Below are 18,807 nucleotides of genomic sequence, written 5' to 3'. Positions count from 1 at the left end.
AGGCTTGGGAGTAGCGAAGCGGCGGCGGCGGCTGGAGTAGGAGGAGGAGGAGCGCAAGCAGCGGGCCGCGGCGGGGCCGGGAGGAAGAGGAGGGGGAGGAGGAGGAGCTGAAGCGGGGAGAGCGGCAGCCAGCAGCTCGGCCGGAGTTGCAGCAGCGGCGGCGGCGCTGACACCGCAGCTTCCCCGAGCCCCGAGTCCAGGCGGGGACAGCAGCAGGGAGAGCCCGGTCGCACAGGCACCGCACCTCGGCCCCGCCAAACCGCCCTCGCTGCGCCGGGCGGGACCGCCAGCCATGGCCACGCCGCCGGATCCCCGAGACGAGCAGCTGCCGCTGGCAGGCTCCGGGTCCCAGTGGTTCGGGGACCGGGGGGAGGGGGAGAACGAAGCGGTGACGCCGACGGGGGCCAAGCCGGCGCCGCAGGCGGGGGAGCCCGGCCGGGGGTTGGGCGCCGGGGCCGGGGCCGGAGTAGCGGCGCCGCGGGAACCGGACTCGGGCCCCGCCCGACCGCCGCCCGTTGCTATGGAAACTGCATCCACAGGTAAGGCGGGCGTCGGGCGCCGCTGCCCCGCAAATGGCGTCGGGGACCGGGTCCCCCAGCCGGTCCCCTTCTCCGCATCTCGGCTCTGCACCTCGCTGGCGCTCTCTACCTTGAGCACCAACCTCAGCCCGCTTCGCCACGGGCGACTGTAAATATTGGCGCACTGGTAAAAAACAGGAAATTTTCTTTTTTTCCCTAAAGGCTCGGAAGAAAACGAAATACTATCTATTCATTTTATTTTATTTTCATTGTTATCTCGGCTTTAAAAATTGTCCTCGGAGGCAAACAGCAGCATCGTGGCTGCTGGCGCGCCCGCGTACAAGTTTCTTCCTTCTGCCAAGGGGTTGGGGGCTGTAGGGCCCGCTTGGCCAGTTGCAATGATTTTTTGGGGCGTGTTTGCGCTCGGCGTGCGCGCCGGCTACGAGGCACGCTGACAACAAAGCGACCGGCAGGCGGGCTGCCACCACATCCGGCCCGGTCCGGGGCAGAGATGTGGCTGGAAGTGTTCCTTACCCCTTCCCTCCACAATTCGCCACACCCTACTCCCTTCCAGTTCCCCCTCCCATTCTCCATCTCCCGCTGCCGGCCGCGGAAAACAGAAATCCCAAGGTGTGCGTGTCTCATTCAGGAGGGGCAGCGTTGCAGGAGGGTTGGGAGTTGTGACTGTCCTCGCCCAGAACTGCCCAGATGTCCCCATCTTGCTGAGAGCATTGAAACTTGGAACCCACAAAAGCGGCCGGCCTGGCTGCGGTGTGAGAGGGCTTGAGTGGTGGTGGTGAGTGAACGAGGCACAGCTTCTCTGCAGTCTGGACCCGCCTGGGCATTTGGAAATTGCCTTGGGTTCGGTCACCCTTAGCCTTCAAGCCCGAGCGCGCGGGTGCCCAGCTGGGACCAGGGCGTTGGAACATCCCGACCAAAGGATTCGGGAGGCCAGCTTTGGGGAGGGTCTGCCGGCCTGGGTAGTCCTGTGTTTCCAGGAAGGGGGGGTTAGAGGGGGCCGTGCTGTGTTGTTTTCTGAAAAAGCTTTGCTGTAGTGGCATGGGAGTTGTGTAGATTTGGACAAGCAACCCTCGAGGATCTGGGGTGGTGGGTGCTTCCGGAAGACGGAAAGGGGATGGGACTGCTTGCGAGTTCTTGGCAGCTGACTTAGGGAAACCCCTTTCTTAAGCCACCGCCTCTCTTAAGGGTCGTGTGGAGTGCGTTAGGTAGTCTTTAACTCTGGTCGAGTCAAAAGATTTGTGCTGAGGAAAGGAGGTTTAGGGAATGCAGTCATTAAAACATAACATTCTGATGGGAAGAGAAAAAATTCGGACCATGATTAGGAAAAAAAGGAAAGAAAGAAAGAAAGAAAGAAAGAAAGAAAAGGAAAAGAAACGAAACTCCAAGGCAGAAAACCCCATTTGTCATATATTATTTTATGAGAGTGCGGGGGTGGGAAGGATTTGAGACTAAGAAAGGCTGCCTAGCCTCTCTTTCAACTTATTCATCTAAATGAAAACAAAACTCCTTATAATTGCAAAGGAAGATGGAAGAAGATAAAAGACAAAGGGAGGTAGCTTTTTTGTTGGTTTGACATTACTGTTCTTTGTAGGGTATAGTTTAGAACCTTTATCCACCATTATCAAAGTAAATTTTTTTTTTAATAAATATTTCTCACCTCCCACTAGTGTCACCAAGGTTAGGGGAAGCTGGGAAAGAAAGCTAGTGCCCTGTGTTCCATAACACACTATACACTAAAATGAGTTGCTATATATAAAATGTTTGGAGCAACTCCTGTCACAATGTAGCCATTTGCAATTTTAACATTATTATTATAGAAAATTATAGAAACATTTACTTTGCTGAATATATTGGGGGTTTCCTGTTCTAGATAACAAATACACGAATGACATGGAACATGATGATGCTGAGTTTGGATAGGAGGGGGATGAAGGGACTGGAAAGGAGCATATATTTTGCATATTTATATAGAATATTTTTAGTTTATTATTGCTGCTTGAAGGAATGTCTCATATAGCTGTTGATTGTTAAATGTTTTAAATCCATATGTTTCATATTTCTTATACTGGAGAGACTGCTGTAAGAAACCTAATTGCTGGAAATAATATCTAAACAGCTAGGTCTTGAAAAATCCAAACAGATTCTGGGCCAGCTTCCTTGTCTGTTACCATGATAATTTTATTGCTATAAGCAAAGTCAGTAACTACATATTTAACTTTATCAGAGACAAAGTCCAGAGAGAGCCTATTAAGTACACTGATCTACTTTTTGAAAAAGAATGGTGTTCTTTGGGACTCAAACTAAGAAGTAACTTAGGCTTTGAGCATGATGCACTGTAAACAGATTTTGTTTCTTTTTCAGATGGGATTATGAAGTGTAAGACAGATATTGATATTTTAAAAGCTTTCTTTTTTCTGAAAAACAGCACTAATCATGCCATCTGGACAGAAATTCTGTTATTTATTTTTATACATTGATGGTAATTAAAGTTCCTAAAGAAACGTTTCCGAAAATATTTCTTAGTAATGTCCTGCAGTGAATATATGTTTAGACATTGTTAAAACTCCACTGTATTTTCAGGTATTCTCATTTCTCCTGTCCCTTTTGTGGATTGGAAATGTTCTTAATCAAAAGTAATGCTTTTTTTTTTTTTGTAATGCTTTCTTTTAAAGCTACAATTTTTCATGTTGAAAACTGTTAATGGCTGAACACCTGGGTAGCTCAGTTGGTTAAACACCTGCCTTCGGGTTGGGTCATGATACCAGGGTTTTGGGATCGAGCATGAGCATCGGGCTCCCTATTTGGTGGGGAGCCTGCTTCTCCCTCTCCCTCTGCTGCTCTGCTTGCTTGTGCTCTCTCGTTCTCTCTGTCAAATAAATAAATGAAATAATTTAAAAAAAAAGAAAATTGATAATGGGCATGTGAAATGATGTCTGTTGCCAAGGGAACATTTAAAACACCATGTGTAGGCTATAACATGTTAAAGTTGTTAAATCATGAATCAGCACTGTCATCTAATAACTTCATACAAAGGATGGTAAGAGCAACTGTTTTGATTTCTCATGATCATGATTATTTTATTCCTGGAAACTATTCAAAGGTAGCATACAATAACACAAGGATAGAAGAATGGCCCTTTGTTTAAAGGAATAATTTAAAATAGAACATTTGAACAAAATGCAGTGGTGAGAAGTTAACTCATGATTGCTTTGGAAATTAGCTCATCGTTTGCTGCATGCATGCAGGCAGAAGGAACAGAATGGAGAATGGTCCAGAGAAATCAATATGTTTGGCTTCTGTAATATTGACTTACAGATAATTTGACTTAAATTTCTAGATGATTGGAGAGAGATGTTTTTACTTTATTTGGACCACAATGCTCATAAATTTATGTTTTTCAAAGGCTGAATGTGATACTCTGTTGGAAAAACTCTCTCATAACTTAAGTAACTTCAGAATATTTATATACGCTGTGTTTATTGTTTAGTATAATAAATTTGTACTGTATACATCACTGAGATCATCTTCTAAAATTCACATGGAGGCTGGATTGAATCTCTTGTGGGTGTGTTTGATAGATGTGTCTACATTTTTTTAATTTGGAGTCATTCCCAGTAATCCCCTTCAGAAGGTGTAAATTTCAATTTTCTGTTTTCTTTCATCTTTTTAGAAAGCTGCAGTTATGTTGAAATGAGAAGGAATACTACACTTAACTTTTACAATATTTTACAGAACATTTAAGAAGAATAAAAGAGTTTCTAATGTAATTTATTTCTCTGGACATAGCCTCTGGTTACAATCAGTAACAAATTTCAGCAGAAAGTATGGTATATGGGGGCACCTGGGTGGCTCAGTGGGTTAAGCCTCTGCCTTCCCGCTCAGGTCATGATCTCAGGGTCCTGGGATCGAGCCCCACATCACATCGGGCTCTCTGCTCAGCGGGGGAGCCTGTTTCCTCCTCTCTCTCTGCCTGCCGTTCTGCCTACTTGTGATCTCTCTCCCTCTGTCCAATAAAGAAATAAAATCTTAAAAAAAAAAAAAAGGTATGGTATATGTCCTTTCATTTAGGGAAATTTTCATTCCTTAAATTTTCATTTAGGGAATTCAAATCCGGGTGAATTAAAATTTAGAAACACTCACATGCCCTAAAAATACATTAATAATAAATTTTATCAAGGCTTCCAGCAGCATTTCCTCTTCATGAACTCACCCTTCCAGGATACCCATCCTGGTTGTTACCTCTCAAATCTACCATAGGCCTTCTTGCCTCCTGTCTCTTTTCTAGGGTGTTCATCTACTTCTGTTCCTGCAGGTTTGGAGACAAGTTGTGGCTTTTCTTACTCATTATACTGTATCCTGAATAGCATTGGTTCCAGAAAGTTTTTGTTACCTGTAAAGTGAGAAACCATTGCAGTTCAATTCAGTCTAGTAAACATTCATTGGAGGCCTCCTTTTTGAAAGTTTCTGTGCTACACCCAGATCATGGTTGCTGGGAGTAGTGCATCTGTCTGTTTCACATTAGTATTTAGTTTAATGAAACAGTTCCTTTGGTGTCATTTTTCATTTTCTTTATTCCCAAGTCATCGCTGGAAACGTGACTAGAAGGGCATTATAATAATCTAACCCCATGGGCACAAGGGCATGAGTTAGTTTTCGGAGGTCAACACGGGATAAATAAACATGAGCACAACTTGCTCAGACCACACAGCTGTGGGAAAACAAAATGTATCTATGTATCTTTCATTCTATGGGATTGAAAGAGAAGGGAACCTTTTATTTATTTTTTTACTCTGGGGGATTTTAAAGCATATTTATAAAGTGATGGCAAGATGGATAGTGTAGGAGGGAGAGTGTGTTTCCTGTAACTGAGTAGGTGAGGGGAATGGATCCAGGGTACGGCAGAGGGCTGCTGTTCGATGGACTTAAGGACAGCTTGTGGATATAATTGAGCAAAGACAGGCAAGCGGGGCATAGGGGTGGGACACAGAACAGCGACAGATCCCTTCCAGCTGCTTCTATTTGCCATGACCTAGGAAGCAAGGTCAAGAGAAGAGTGAGGGCAGGAGTGGAGTTGGAAGTTTGACAGGAGGGGAGAAAGTATAAAATTGTTGCTAGAACGGGAGAGTGAAAGCATTAACGGAAATGGAATTCTGAGCTGTCATAGGGCTCACTCGGAGTTTGTGGTCATGAGCTTGATGTGAGACCAATTTACCATATATGTTATCTATTTTTTTTTCAGCCATATTCAGCTGCCTGAGTATGGTTTGGAGTAAGTGGATGGTTGAACTGGTTTTATTTATTTTTTTCCAGTGAGCTGGACAGGAAGAGAGGTGCCATGGAGGTGAACAGTGTGTAAGGCAGTGAGGATACTGATGGGTTATAGAATCTGGGGAGGAGGGAAGGAGGACAAGAGGGGGCTGATGCTCAGTGAGAAGATGATATAAATGGTTTGCATGTGCTGGTAGGGTGGGAGAACAGATGGGACAGGGATTCCTGAATAAGGGAATTGCGAGGATAAGAGTTGGTGCTTTCAGAGTGGGTGTTTGAGACAGAGATTAAAGAGGAAGTGCAGTTATTGAGTAGGAGACCGAGGTGGAGTGGAAGCCAAGGTCATTTGAGGAATAGAGTCCAGAAGAATGGCAAGGGCAGGAGTAAAATAATCACCTGTATGATTGCTGAAATCACAAAGAACTGTGGCAGAGATTGGAGAGAGACAGTGAACTTGATGCTGGTATCTTTAGGAAAGTGGCCTGGGCTTCAAAGCTAGTGGTTTCTGGAGGGGGGAGGGAAGAACAGTGGCCTGTAAAGTGATAAATGTAAAGTCCTGACTGTAGGTTCCACAGACTTTGTTTAATATGTACAGAACGTAGGAAATGCAACTTAAAATAGTTTATTGTGGGGGATGGGAACTCTGAGGGTTAATTACAACCTAGATATTACAACACATACCTAGTGGTATGGTGAAATTACTAAAAATCTCTTATGTAATTTTAGATAGTATTAATAGACAGTCTTGGGTACACATTATATAAGGTAATAATTCCTCTAGATTTTGTTCTAGCCAGATTTGGAGTCTTGTACTTAATGATGGGTACCATGCTGTGAGAGACATTAATGAACTGCAGAATGCTGAGAGGTGTGGCTTCTAGACTGGTGTGGCTTCTAGAAAAAATGCCATTTGAGAAATGGCTGAAGAAATTAATAATTTTTTTGCCACAAGAAAGGAAGAATTAAGGGAGATTTGAATGTTAAATTCAAATACCAGAAGCACTCTTCTGAAGCCCAGACATGACCCAGACATTTTCACAGGGCACAGTTGGGAGAGTGGTCAAATTAGAGATGCAGTTTCCTACTTAATGAAGGAGAAAGTTCTACTAAGTAGTACTACCTGGAAAAGAGATAGGTTGCCTGTCAGTTAATGGAATTCAAGCAAAAGTGAGGTGGTTGTTTATTGGAGGAAACTTTGAAAGGCAGGTATTATTTATACCAAGACCTTTATACCTTCCTAAAATGTGCCTAACTTACATTGTGGTTGTTAACATGGGCATATTTCTCAAAAGTGAACAGCTTCCTAATGAGACCAGAAACAGAGTCCACCACAAAACCCATAGTTAACTTCAAATTGACTATCTAAAATGCACTCTCCACAAAATTGTGGCCTCCTTGAAATTCTGTAGTTCTCCATTGTCGAGAAATATTCCTTAATGTAACATACTTGCTTAAGAACTACACAAATTAAAGAAAAAAAAGAGAACTACACAATATTATCCAATTTGGGGTTATTAACCTAAATGAGAAGCATGATATTTGCAAGTATCTCTTTTATTTTTTTCTTGAACTATCTTTTCCACTTTTTGTTAATATATCTAATTCCATAGATACTCAGCATATTCTAAAATGTTTGGAGAATTCATTAAATAATTCTTTAGTGCTAAAAGAATCATCTGAATCTCTACTTAGTCCTCTGCCTCCCTACCTGTACATTTTTGTGAGATTATTCATTGTAAAACTATGTTTGCTGGGTTTCCTAATGAATTACCTTACTAGCTGGAATAGTTCTGTTTTAACTTCCATCTCGAATCCCCAAATGGATTTTCTAATTCATCTACTGCATGAGATTATTAGAAAACCAGTTATAGATGAAATTCTTGCTTCTTGAATGTAGGGAATTTGTTGAATATATCCTATCTTTCAAAATACCCAGACCTAGAATTTTGTTTCGGGCATAGGAAATCTTCATGCGTTTTCAAAGAACAACTCTTGGGGCGCCTGGGTGGCTCAGTGGGTTAAGCCGCTGCCTTCGGCTCAGGTCATGATCCCAGGTCCTGGGTTCGAGCCCCACATCGGGCTTTCTGCTCAGCAGGGAGCCTGCTTCCTCCTCTCTCTCTGCCTGCCTCTCTGCTTACTTGTGATTTCTCTCTGTCAAATAAACAAAGAACAACTCTTGGATAACAAAAAATTGCATGTGTTCAAGTTATTGCTGATCTAGTTGATGAGCGTAAGAATAAAAACCAATGTCACGTCTATCTTTGGCATGAATTTTGCAACCGATCCTGAAAAATCAGGACTTACGAAAATGTGGTCTGTAGACTGTCTGCTTCAAGATCACATGAGGTAATCCACAGACTTCTGACTAGGGAAACAAGCCTGCCAGATGCATATTAAAACTTCAAGAAGCACCAGTGTATCGAGTCTCCTCCTTATGCTTGGCATTTTGCTAAGAGCTGTGGGGGAATAGAGAACATGAGCTATGTCCTCTTTTCCCCATTCTTCTGAGCTTACTGTCTAGATGGGAGATAAGACTAACTCCCACAAAATGAAGGTAAACAAGTCAGAGTACAGTCTGCTGGTTGGACGGATGGTATAACCTCTAAGTGCTGGGCACAGTTCATGATTTCATGGGTCCCAGAGTACCTGGTCTTTTCAAAGGGTGGAGTGTGACATACATATAGGATAGACAAGGATATAAAGATATAAGGATATAATGGAGTAGGAATAAGCAGAAGTGAGCTGAAAGACAGTTTGGGTGAGGGGAGAAACATGGGTGATATGACCTGGGGATGACCAGTGACTAGACTGGTTTAACCTGTCCATCTGGGTGAGGGGAGACAGATTCTGGGGGGTTTGAAAGCTACAGAAGGGACTGTAGACTTCTTGTATATGGATTCTGGGACCTTTGAAGGTTTATGGGTGGGGGAAGTAATATTATAAAGCTGTGTCAGGGAGGATATTCATTGGCATAGAATATGAACTTTGTGGGGAAGGCTGACCCACTATCAGTGTCAGGGCCTTGAATAAATAGCCATGGGAAGTAATAGGAAGAAAGATGAGTGGCTTCCCAGGAACGTTCCATAAGACTTGTGACTGATAGGATGTAGGGTGTGAGGAAAGGAATAAGTCAACTCTATAAAGTTCCATGTCCTATGGCTGGGAGAATGTCGTCATTCTGGGGAGGTAAGAAGGGGGAACTCGTTTAGGATCATGGAGTCATTTTTAGTCTTGATATGATGTGGGGCTCGATACGGTGATATGCCCCTTGAGTGGAAATCTCCACTTGGCACTGAAGATAAAGGAATGGAATTTAGAGATGAAAACAGGATTGTTGATATAGATTTAGAAAGCTATAAGGGAAGTCATAGTAAAATTAGATTTTTGAAAGAGTATGTTGTATGGGATGAAAAAAAGGCCAAGAAGGGAGCACGAGCTCCTTGCCTCTTACTAGTGGTAATGCTGAGTGGCATTAGGCAAGTTTTTGAACCTCCCTGAGCTTCAGATTCCATAGTAGATATATGGTACTGGGTCTTGCAGAGGGTCTGGCAATCAAATGGTAATTACTCTTTTTAAAAAAAGAAGTTTTTATTTATTTGAGAGAGAGAGAGTGCACATAAGCAGGGGGGTGGCTCAAATGGTAATTACTCTTAGAGTATCATGGAAGACAAAATGGCGTGGTGTAGAATGAGCTCTGACTGAGAAAACAGATATTTAAAGAAGATTTATTTATTTATTTCAGAGAGACAAAGCACATGAGCAGGGGGAGGGGCAGTGGGAGAGGGAGACAGACTCACTGCTGCGCAGGGGGCCCATCACTGACTGGCTCAGTCTCAGAGCCCTGAGATCATGACCTGAGCCGAAATCCAGAGTCGGAAGCTTCTCCAACTGAGCCACCCAGGCGCCTCTGAGAGCTTTATCTCCTCTTGATTTTGGCACCTAATATCATGGCAATGTGGGCAAATCTGCTTTATGTCTCAGTTTCTTCATGTATAAAATGGGCATGATACTGTTGTCCTGGCTATGTTACAGAGGTGTTGGTGAAGATAAAATTAAGTAACATGGGGAGGTAAAAGCAAATTGCAAATAACTAATAATCTGGAAGATGCTATTAATAGGAAACCTGGTGAGCACACTGTCAGACGCAGAAGAGAGGTCTAGGAGAACAAAGACTGAGAAAAAGTCATGCTACCATAGTCTTAGGCTTTTTAATAGAAAATGCTTGTTGTGCTGACCTGGACCTCAGCCAGATCTCAGCAGGGAGTGGCAGGAGAGCATGAAGGATGGGGGAGAGGAGAAGTCCGTTCTGGTGAAGCAGAGAGGAAGACATTTTGACTTCGGGGAGTGCAGCTAGAGCTGTGACTTGCCTCATTCCTCAGGTCCTAAGGAGGGGTCTGTGACCGGAGCAGGGTTGAAGCGTGCCAGTGGGGGCCAGCTGGAGTAGATGCAAACAGCAGGCGGAAGGGCAGTAAATGCAGGAAGCTGTCCTAGGTATGCGTGGGAGTTGGTCTGAAGGAGGCTGCTTCTCTCACCAAAGAGGGTATGACAGTGAAAGCCAGCTCCTGCCACTACCTAGTCCCCTCACCCCCCACCTCTTACCCCCAGGGCAAGACTAAATCAGCTGATCCTGTGGGCTCCTGGGTATATGCCTGCTAGTCCTAGAGCTCGGTAGGTTAAAGTCTTTTATAAATAGACTAATGCCTCTGGAAAGATGGAGCAAATACACTTTTCGGTATCCTCCTGCTAAGTATAGCCAAATGCCTAAACATTGTGTATAAAATAAACATAAAAAGACTCTGAAAGGTGGAGAGAAGAAGGCAGACTTACTAGGGACCTTGGGACCTGGGAAGGGACACAGGGTGAGTTCTCTGGGTTTTCCTTTTCCCTCATCTAGTTCAGACTCGATATGGTAGAAGCCAGCCATAGGGAAAAAGGCCAATGGGCACAGACAAAAAGCACATACAAGAAAGCCTGTTCTCTTTAGCCAGATGACTAGGAAAGGAGCAGCCTAGCAAGACTGAGAACTTTGTGACAATAAATTCTCTGCTCCAGCTAAACACCATGAAATAAACTGCTTGCCCCCATCACTATCCCACCAGCAAAAGCCAAGCATGGAGTCTAGACTTCACCCCTCTGAAGCTGTAAGAGGCACCCCAACAACCCTCCCCGCCCCAAGTGCCAGTGGACACCACGTGGGAAGCCTAGACTACCACTCAGCATAGCAAGGCTTTGGACCTAAAAGGCCTCTCAGCTAGTGTGGTGTCAGAGGAAGCTGAATGGAGAGGCAGGCGTTTTAACACCGCTCACTGGTAACCAGACTGAGAGGAGAACCTAAACTCCACCCCCCTCCCTGCCCCCACCCCAATTGGTGGTAATAAGGCAGCACCCTTCTTCCCTCTTAGTTGTGGCATTTACATAAGATCTGTAGTCTCATAACAAAACACCCCAAATGTCCAGATTTTAATTGAAAATCACTTGTCATACCAAACCCCAGGAAGATCTGAATGTAAATGACAAGGGCTAATCAACACCAAGATGACACAGATGTTGGAATTATCTGACAAGAATTTTAAAGCAGTCATCACAAGAATGCTTCCATAAGCAATTATGAACACACTTGAAACAAGTAATAAAATGGGAAGTCCCGGTAAGGAAATAAAACGTTTCAGTGAAAAATGTAGAAGATATAGTGAAGAACCAAAGGGACATTTTAGAACTGACAAATATAATCACTGAAAAACTTGAAGAGAAAAAAAAACACAACAGTTCAGCGGGTGAGCTCAGTAGTAGAATGGAAAGGATAGAGGCGAGAATCAGTGAACTCGCAGATAAACAATAGAAATGACCAATCTGAACAACAGAGAGAAAAGAGACTGGAAATAAAAGTGAATGAATAGTAAAACCCTTCCAACTCTGTAGCTCAGGCATGTTTTCCAGGCCTTGTGTCCTTTCTCCACTGTTCCCTGAGTGTTCACGGTGAAAACAGACTGAGAGGTATGTACCTCAGCTTTGCTAAGTACATCAAGTCTAAGCTGTGTTGGTCTGGATGTGGACTGTAGGAAGAAGAACCCAATAGCACTATTTTAAGTCTTTGAGCTATTTTCTGCATTTACAATACTCACTTGGTTTTTGACTCTCTCGTACTTAGGTAACTAAATAGATGAACATATTACCTAAAGTATTTATTTAACAAACACTTACATAGCACGAGTTCTGGGCTCCTTACATTTTATTGTTATTGTTATAACTACCCAATGAAGCGGGTGTAGTTGTCTCTTCCATTTTACAGATGAGTAAGTGGAAAAAGAGGTTAAGTGACTTGCCTCAGGCCATACATTAGTAAGTGGCAGCCCCGAGATTTGGGTCTAGAGTCTGTACCCTTAATTAGCCCACCCTTGCCTATTTTGGGCTTTTCTTACGCAACATCTTTTTTATGATCCGTGCAGTAGAAGTTGCACGCTCAGGAAAGCCTATCTGAACTAGAATGAGAGAGAGAGAGACGCTAGGTGACGGGGACATAGCTAAAATGTGGATTGATAGAACTTGAGAGTCTATAGGAACCTCAGGGGAAAAAAACTGGTTACATTTCAAGTGGAAGTTTGACAAGGACAGTTGTCAAATGTTGCGATGGGATCGTCAAACTATTAAAAAACAAAATGGGAGGGTCATGGGGAAACTGTCACACATAGAAAGAAAAAAAAATGCAGTGATCTTACTTAACTAGAAGTTAAGTTACTTCAGTGGGGTGAACCAGCTGCCCCCACGGTGATGGTTGGTCTCTGTTTAGCAGGGGTATGTGGCTTGGGCTGGGGCAGGGGTAAGGGGCTGCTGGGTAGGTGCTGACCACCCGTGTGGCCAGGTGGCGTCCCGAGTGCAGTGAGAGTGCCAGAATGGAGATGGTGCCGATGGTAGCAGAACATTGGCTCTGGTTGAAAGAACTGAGGGTTTGCAGCCTGCACAAGGAGAAGATAGGATGGGTTATGACAGCTATCTAAAAATACATGAAGAATGTCAAGTGGCATAGGCACTGAATATGTTCTGTGTGACTCTGGAGGATGGAGCTGTGGTCAATCAGAAGTTATGCTGTGAAATATAAAAGCAGCCAGGACCACCCCATATGGTGATGAGTTTCTTGTCCCAGGAGGTATGTAAGCATACCTGGACCACTCAGATATATGATAGAAGGGATATAATAGGATACATTGGGTTAGTAATTCTTTATCTTTTCAGGTTCATAGACCGCCCCCCCCCTTAGAGAATATGATGAGAGCTTTGTGATCTCTGCCCAGGAATATGCACTTATAAACACCATTTTGCACACCGATTCTGGGATTTTTCAGAGGCCTTTTATGGATGGAGGAATTAAATAACTTTCTGACTCTTAGCAATGGATCATGCCAGATAACCTTATATAGATCACTGTTTATACAAGGCCACTAGTTTTACAACTCAGTAAAATCTCAGTGAATCATCCATTTATTTATTCAACGAATATTTATTAAGCACTCTCTAGATTGTGTGTGTGTGTGCGTGTGCAAGGTATATACTAGGTACAAGTAGGTGACACTTAAATGCGTCGCTAGAATATAAAAACAAATGCAGGAGAATAACAATATAGCCAGACTACAAGGAAGAACAGTCTATATTAAGGAAAAAGTCTACATTCCATAAATGTTGTGTCGTTAGTTTCAAGAATATGCCGTGACTGAGTTTGAACTGAATCTCTCAAAGGGTTACCAAGCCATGCTCTTTCTAAACCAGCTGTGGCGAAGTGGAAGAGAGTGTGGACTTAGAGATGCCATCCCGGATTCTAGTCTCCGCTCTTCCAATGTCCAGTAGCTAGTCGTCGCCTCTGTGGACGGCTAAATGGTGGCTCTAGGGTGAACCTTCAGTCTCCAGATAAATGAGGTATCACTTGTTCATACGCTGCTTTTGTGTATCCTGTACTTCTGTGCACACTTCAGTTTTCGGAACCAGTTACTTAAGGCAACATCCTTTTACTGTCAGTATCAGGACATGCTTGGGGAAGGGGTAAGAGAAGACATTCCTTCTCCCTCTAGTATCCCCACCAGCCATCAAATGCTAGAGTAAGTAAATAAACAAGCAAACAAGTAATCTCTGATGTGGACAAGTGATGTTTTCTCAGTTTGATGTAAAGTGTGCATACGATTTTTAAAAATTCTGTACTGCTTTTATTTGTGTCTGAATACATCAGTTGTCAAGGTAGAAACAGGGTGATTGCTGCCCAAAGGTAGCTTCAAAATAAGTCACCTGGCTCTTTCTTCTCCAACTAGCTTGCAGCCCCTAAGTACTACAATCTAGGAAAGTTTGGAGTGGCCCCTACTATTAATTTGTTTATCAAACCTTTTATTATAGATAATACAAGGGTAAATTGTGACTCAGCATGTTTGCATCACCGGACTTGAACTTGAGTGAGTTTATTTTTTTAATCAATCCATGGTGTTAGAGAAGTCTTTCTATTTTATTTCAGCAGGAATGTGAAAAAGAACAAACACCATTTGTTCTTGTAGTACCGTTTCCTAGAAATTGCATAACCTTTTAAAGGCCAAGCAGTTTATAATTTGGATGCTTGCATATCAGAAGTCTCGGAAGAATCAGTTTCATTTCTGTAAATGATGTGGAACAATTTTTAAAAATTTGTTTGAAAAGGGAGGCAATATACTTTCTAGAGAAATGAGCCCCAGAAATGTCCTGTCTTGAAGGTAAATGCGTATTAGGAGTAGGGAACAGTTTTTGGTGGGCTGTCAGGCCGTTTGTGTTACCTTTTTTTTTTCTTTTTAGGTATAGTACTGATCTCTGTGCTCAATACTTATTTAGCCATTATAATAACTTCCAGGAACATTGGTTCCTAAATGAAATCTCCACCAATTTGTTAATCAGAAAGTTCTGCCATTCTGTCAGGTAGGGGCCTCTCAGAGTATCACTTAACAAATTATGATTGGGTTTCCCCTGTGATCCTTTGTGTGAAAATGTCTTCTGGGTATTGATTTGATATTGAAGTGCTCCATTATATAATGAATCTTGTGAAGTATAATTTTCAGTTCATAAAAGGGAAAATTGGCACATAGGTTGAAAACAAGAGCCTAGAACTTCTTTTCTTTTTTGAAGGGCCCTGTCTTGCAGGGGAAAAAAGCAATCAGCAGAGGACTGTGTATAAGTTTAATGGAACTTAATTCAGTTGATTTTCTTAGTCATATGGAAATATTTAATTCCACAACCTTGTCTTAAAATTATAGAAACAGGGGCATCTGGGTGGCTCAGTCACTTAAGCATCCGACTCTTGATTTTAGGCTCAGGTTGTGATCTCAGGGTTGTGGGATCAAGCTGGGCTCGGTGCTTAGCAGGGACTCTGCTTGAGATTCTCTCTCCCTCTCCCTGTGCTCCTCCCCGACCCTGCATGTATGTGAAGGCATGATTTCTCTCTCTCTCAAATAATAAATCTTTAAAGAATATATGAAAACAATGTTTGCAAGAGAAAAAACTTATCATCTCCTCTTCACACACTTCCCTAGAGTCAACCTTGTATAGTGATTTGAAAGGTCAATGAAATATTTGTAATGCTTGACACTTAGGACCTTGTGTTTGCCATTTTTATTGTTGTTTTAATTCCCTATTAATTTATTTCATAATAATCACTAACCTATAATGCATAATAATCACTAACCTTCCTTAAGTGCTTTAGAATGGATGAAGTGCTGTTGTTGTTTATCTAGTGATCCTCATTTTATAAATGTCAATTCTGAGAAAGAGGAAAACCACATCTCTGACTGAGGTGATGGGGAGGAGGAGGGGGATGGTGATGGAGGGAGAAAGCTTGACACTAAATAGACTAATGAGGGGAGGGAGGGAAGGCGGGGAAATAGATATGTGCATTTGTTGGGGAAAAAAAAAGGAAAAGAGAGTTTTCTAAATTCTGGAATTGAAGTTCTTGGTCTTACTTTCCTCTGAAATTCTAATTTGCATCTTTTTAATTTTTTAGAGACTTTTTCTAAATAGAGTGACTTCAGCAGGCCCCTGGGGCTCAGGGGTAGAAACTTGAGGTGTTCTATGTAGGGCTGCCCAGAGATTTCTGACCCGCAGGCTGAATGAGACCAAGTAGTGGGCTGAATCGGGCCTGGGGGCTAAAATGTTCCTTCTTCCATCTGGGGAATTTCCAAAGGATTTACATTAGCTTTATCTAAATGGAGAAAAAATGAGCTCAGAGTTTTCTCTTGGAAACAAGGGATTATTTGTAAACTTTTCTCTGTGCAACCAGCCCTGAGGTTCACAAATGCTATGGTTTGGATAGCAATATCAGAGAATTAACTGGTTTTCCTTTACCATACTCATGTATAAAAATGTACTCTATACCTTGACTGAGAAGTGGGGGTGGTCGAGGGAAAGAGAGGAAGCAGAACAAAGTGAAGAATTAAAATTTATTTAGCGCATAGGGCAACGCAGGCAGCACATGATACACATTTAATATACCTTCTTAGCTTTAGTATCAGTGGCCTATTGAATAGGTAGCAGAAAACTACATTGTCATTTGGTTTAAACCGAGCAGCAGTGACCACTAATTTTTTTTTTAAAGATTTTATTTATTTATTTGACAGAGAGAGAGATCACAAGTAGGCAGAGAGGCAGGCAGAGAGAGGGAAGCAGGCTCCCTGCTGAGCAGAGAGCCCAATGCGGGACTCGATCCCAGGACCCCGGGATCATGACCTGAGCTGAAGGCAGAGGCTTAACCCACTGAGCCACCCAGGCGCCCAGACCACTGATTTTTATAAGTCCGTTTATCTGCTTCAGAAATTAGACGTAGAACAGGAGTTGTCCATTGAGATCGCACTAGGCTGCTTAGGAGAGGGGACAGTTGTTGGGTTTTGAGTTCTAGCTGGTGATACATAGGCATTTTCAGGAATGTTTATTTAAACCCCATTCTCTTTGGGGGGGCCTGCTGAAATAGCCAGCTAAGGATTTGGGGTCCTCCCCATCTTTTATCAATGATCATTTATGTATGTGTACTTGTTCACACTGCATTGAGTACAGGAATGTTTTTTCTCCTCATCTAGATGGAAGCCCCCCGAGGCAGGCGTCATCTCCAGTAATCTATAATCCCTAGCAAAGGATCAAACACAACAGTGTCAAAATTTCATCATTTGATGATTTATTTCATTCCTTGCTTACATAAAAAGATCTCAATATCATACTGGGGCGATAGCACGTTTTCATAAGCTTTCAGCAGTCACAGAATCGATGACAATTTGAATTTAGAAGTAAGAGATTGGATCTTTTTGTATAACTCATGTGGCCACGATTACAATGTAAACTATTATTCCTGTTTATATGATTTATAAGAATAAATGGCAAAAAATTGTCATATGTCCTACCACTTTGAATTTCTTTAAAAACTCTCGGGTGCTGACTTAAAAAAAAAAAAAAAGAGTCCTTGGCAGTTATGATTAAAAATGATGATAAATGAATTCTGTTAACATTTTTTTAAATTAATTGAGTGGATGCCCTTGATGAGGTGTTCAATTATCCTGGGAATTCACATAATAAAATGCAGTAGTTTGTACCGAGATTAGTTTGACACAATTGTCATTAACAGCCTCTCCTTAACACCTGAGGCCTCACCTGGCAGCTCAGCCTTCAAACAGGGCATGTGGCATTGGGTCGCAGACCATTAGGAATAGCAGTGGTGAATTAATCTTTCATTAGTTGGTAGGCAGCAAGACATCACAGTCTTTTCCATTCCATTCTCGCCCTTTGAAATCTGGGCATTTACTTGGGATGAAAGAGGCTCCACAGAAATGGGCCTTGAAAACAGGCTTGGGCCTGGTGAAAAAATTATTTCAGGTAGCCTGGTGAAGATGGCCTGGCTAGAAGTCCTCGTATGGGATTTGAGAATCAGTTTGGGTCTTGGGCCCACTTCCTGCCCGCCAGGTTGGCCACTCTGTGCCAGCTTCCTCCATCTCTCCTCGGCCCTGCCTGTGTATGCTGCTGTCTCTTCATGTGGCAGGAACCGTCTGTGGGTTCGGCAGTTAGACCTGTTCAGAAGCAAACAGAGCAGGAAGTAGGACATTCTTCATGTGGAAGGTTTGAGCAGAGACTGCATGATCTCTTCTCAGCGATGTTTAAGAGGAGGCTTATTTTCGAGTGGGAAGTTGAACTAGATTACTTCAAATTTTCTTTATATTCCTTTTGTCTCAGGAGTCCATGATTTTACCATAAAAACTGGGATTTTGTATGCGCATGTGAATGACTCTAAATTGCCACATACATTTTTAATATCGGGGCATTATATCTTGAGCTAAAACTTGCAGGAGCCCGTATAAGTAAGCCAAAGCACAGGTCATTTTAATACTGAAAAACATTTTCTACTTGTTATTTTTATGGCATGGTCTGATTAAGTGTCTTTGATTAGTAAAGTGGAAACGTTGATTAATCATTATGTTCTCTAAAATGCTGTTGGTAGACAAAAATATTTTATAAAGTAGTGCTCATGAGGGGCAATGATGAAAGACGGGCACTAAATATTCATTATTATACACTTAAATGTCAGGTATTATGCTAAGTGCTATTTTTAAGAATTTAAGAATTTTTTTAAAAAACTCTTTTCTCAAGAAACTGATAGCTAATGAAGGAGATAAGTAAGGCAACAATTATATTTTATTGTGAAGGAATATGATAAAAGTATCTACGTAATGCCTTCTCAAGCATCTTAACAGAAGGGAAGGTTGGAAAAAGTTTTTACTGCCACTGCTTCTGAAACTGACTTTTAAAAAATGAGGAATTAGCAAGATAAGGCATGGGGAAGACCATTCAGAAAGAACAGCCCTGCTTAGAACCATATTTCTCCCTTCTTGCTGTTTCAGAAAGGAATCCTTTTTTTTTTTTTTTAAAGATTTTATTTATTTATTTGACAGAGAGAAATCACAAGTAAGCAGAGAGGCAGGCAGAGAGAGAGGAGGAAGCAGGCTCCCCGCCGAGCAGAAAGCCC

General features: G+C 42.4%; 1 protein-coding gene across 1 annotated transcript in view; it reads left to right on the top strand.

The window, feature by feature from the left end:
- Positions 1–18,807, top strand: part of LOC125104525 (reticulon-1-like) — a 149,098-nt gene that overhangs the window by 18,901 nt on the left and 111,390 nt on the right. Inside the window, exon 4 of the mRNA XM_047737091.1 lies at positions 41–539. Within this exon, the coding sequence (XP_047593047.1) occupies positions 41–539 (499 nt within the window). The remainder of the gene's footprint in view (positions 1–40; positions 540–18,807) is intronic.

This window comes from Lutra lutra, chromosome 7, assembly GCF_902655055.1.
Source record: "Lutra lutra chromosome 7, mLutLut1.2, whole genome shotgun sequence".
Classification (NCBI taxonomy): Eukaryota; Metazoa; Chordata; class Mammalia; order Carnivora; family Mustelidae; genus Lutra; species Lutra lutra.
This window is presented reverse-complemented; position numbering and strand designations above follow the sequence as displayed.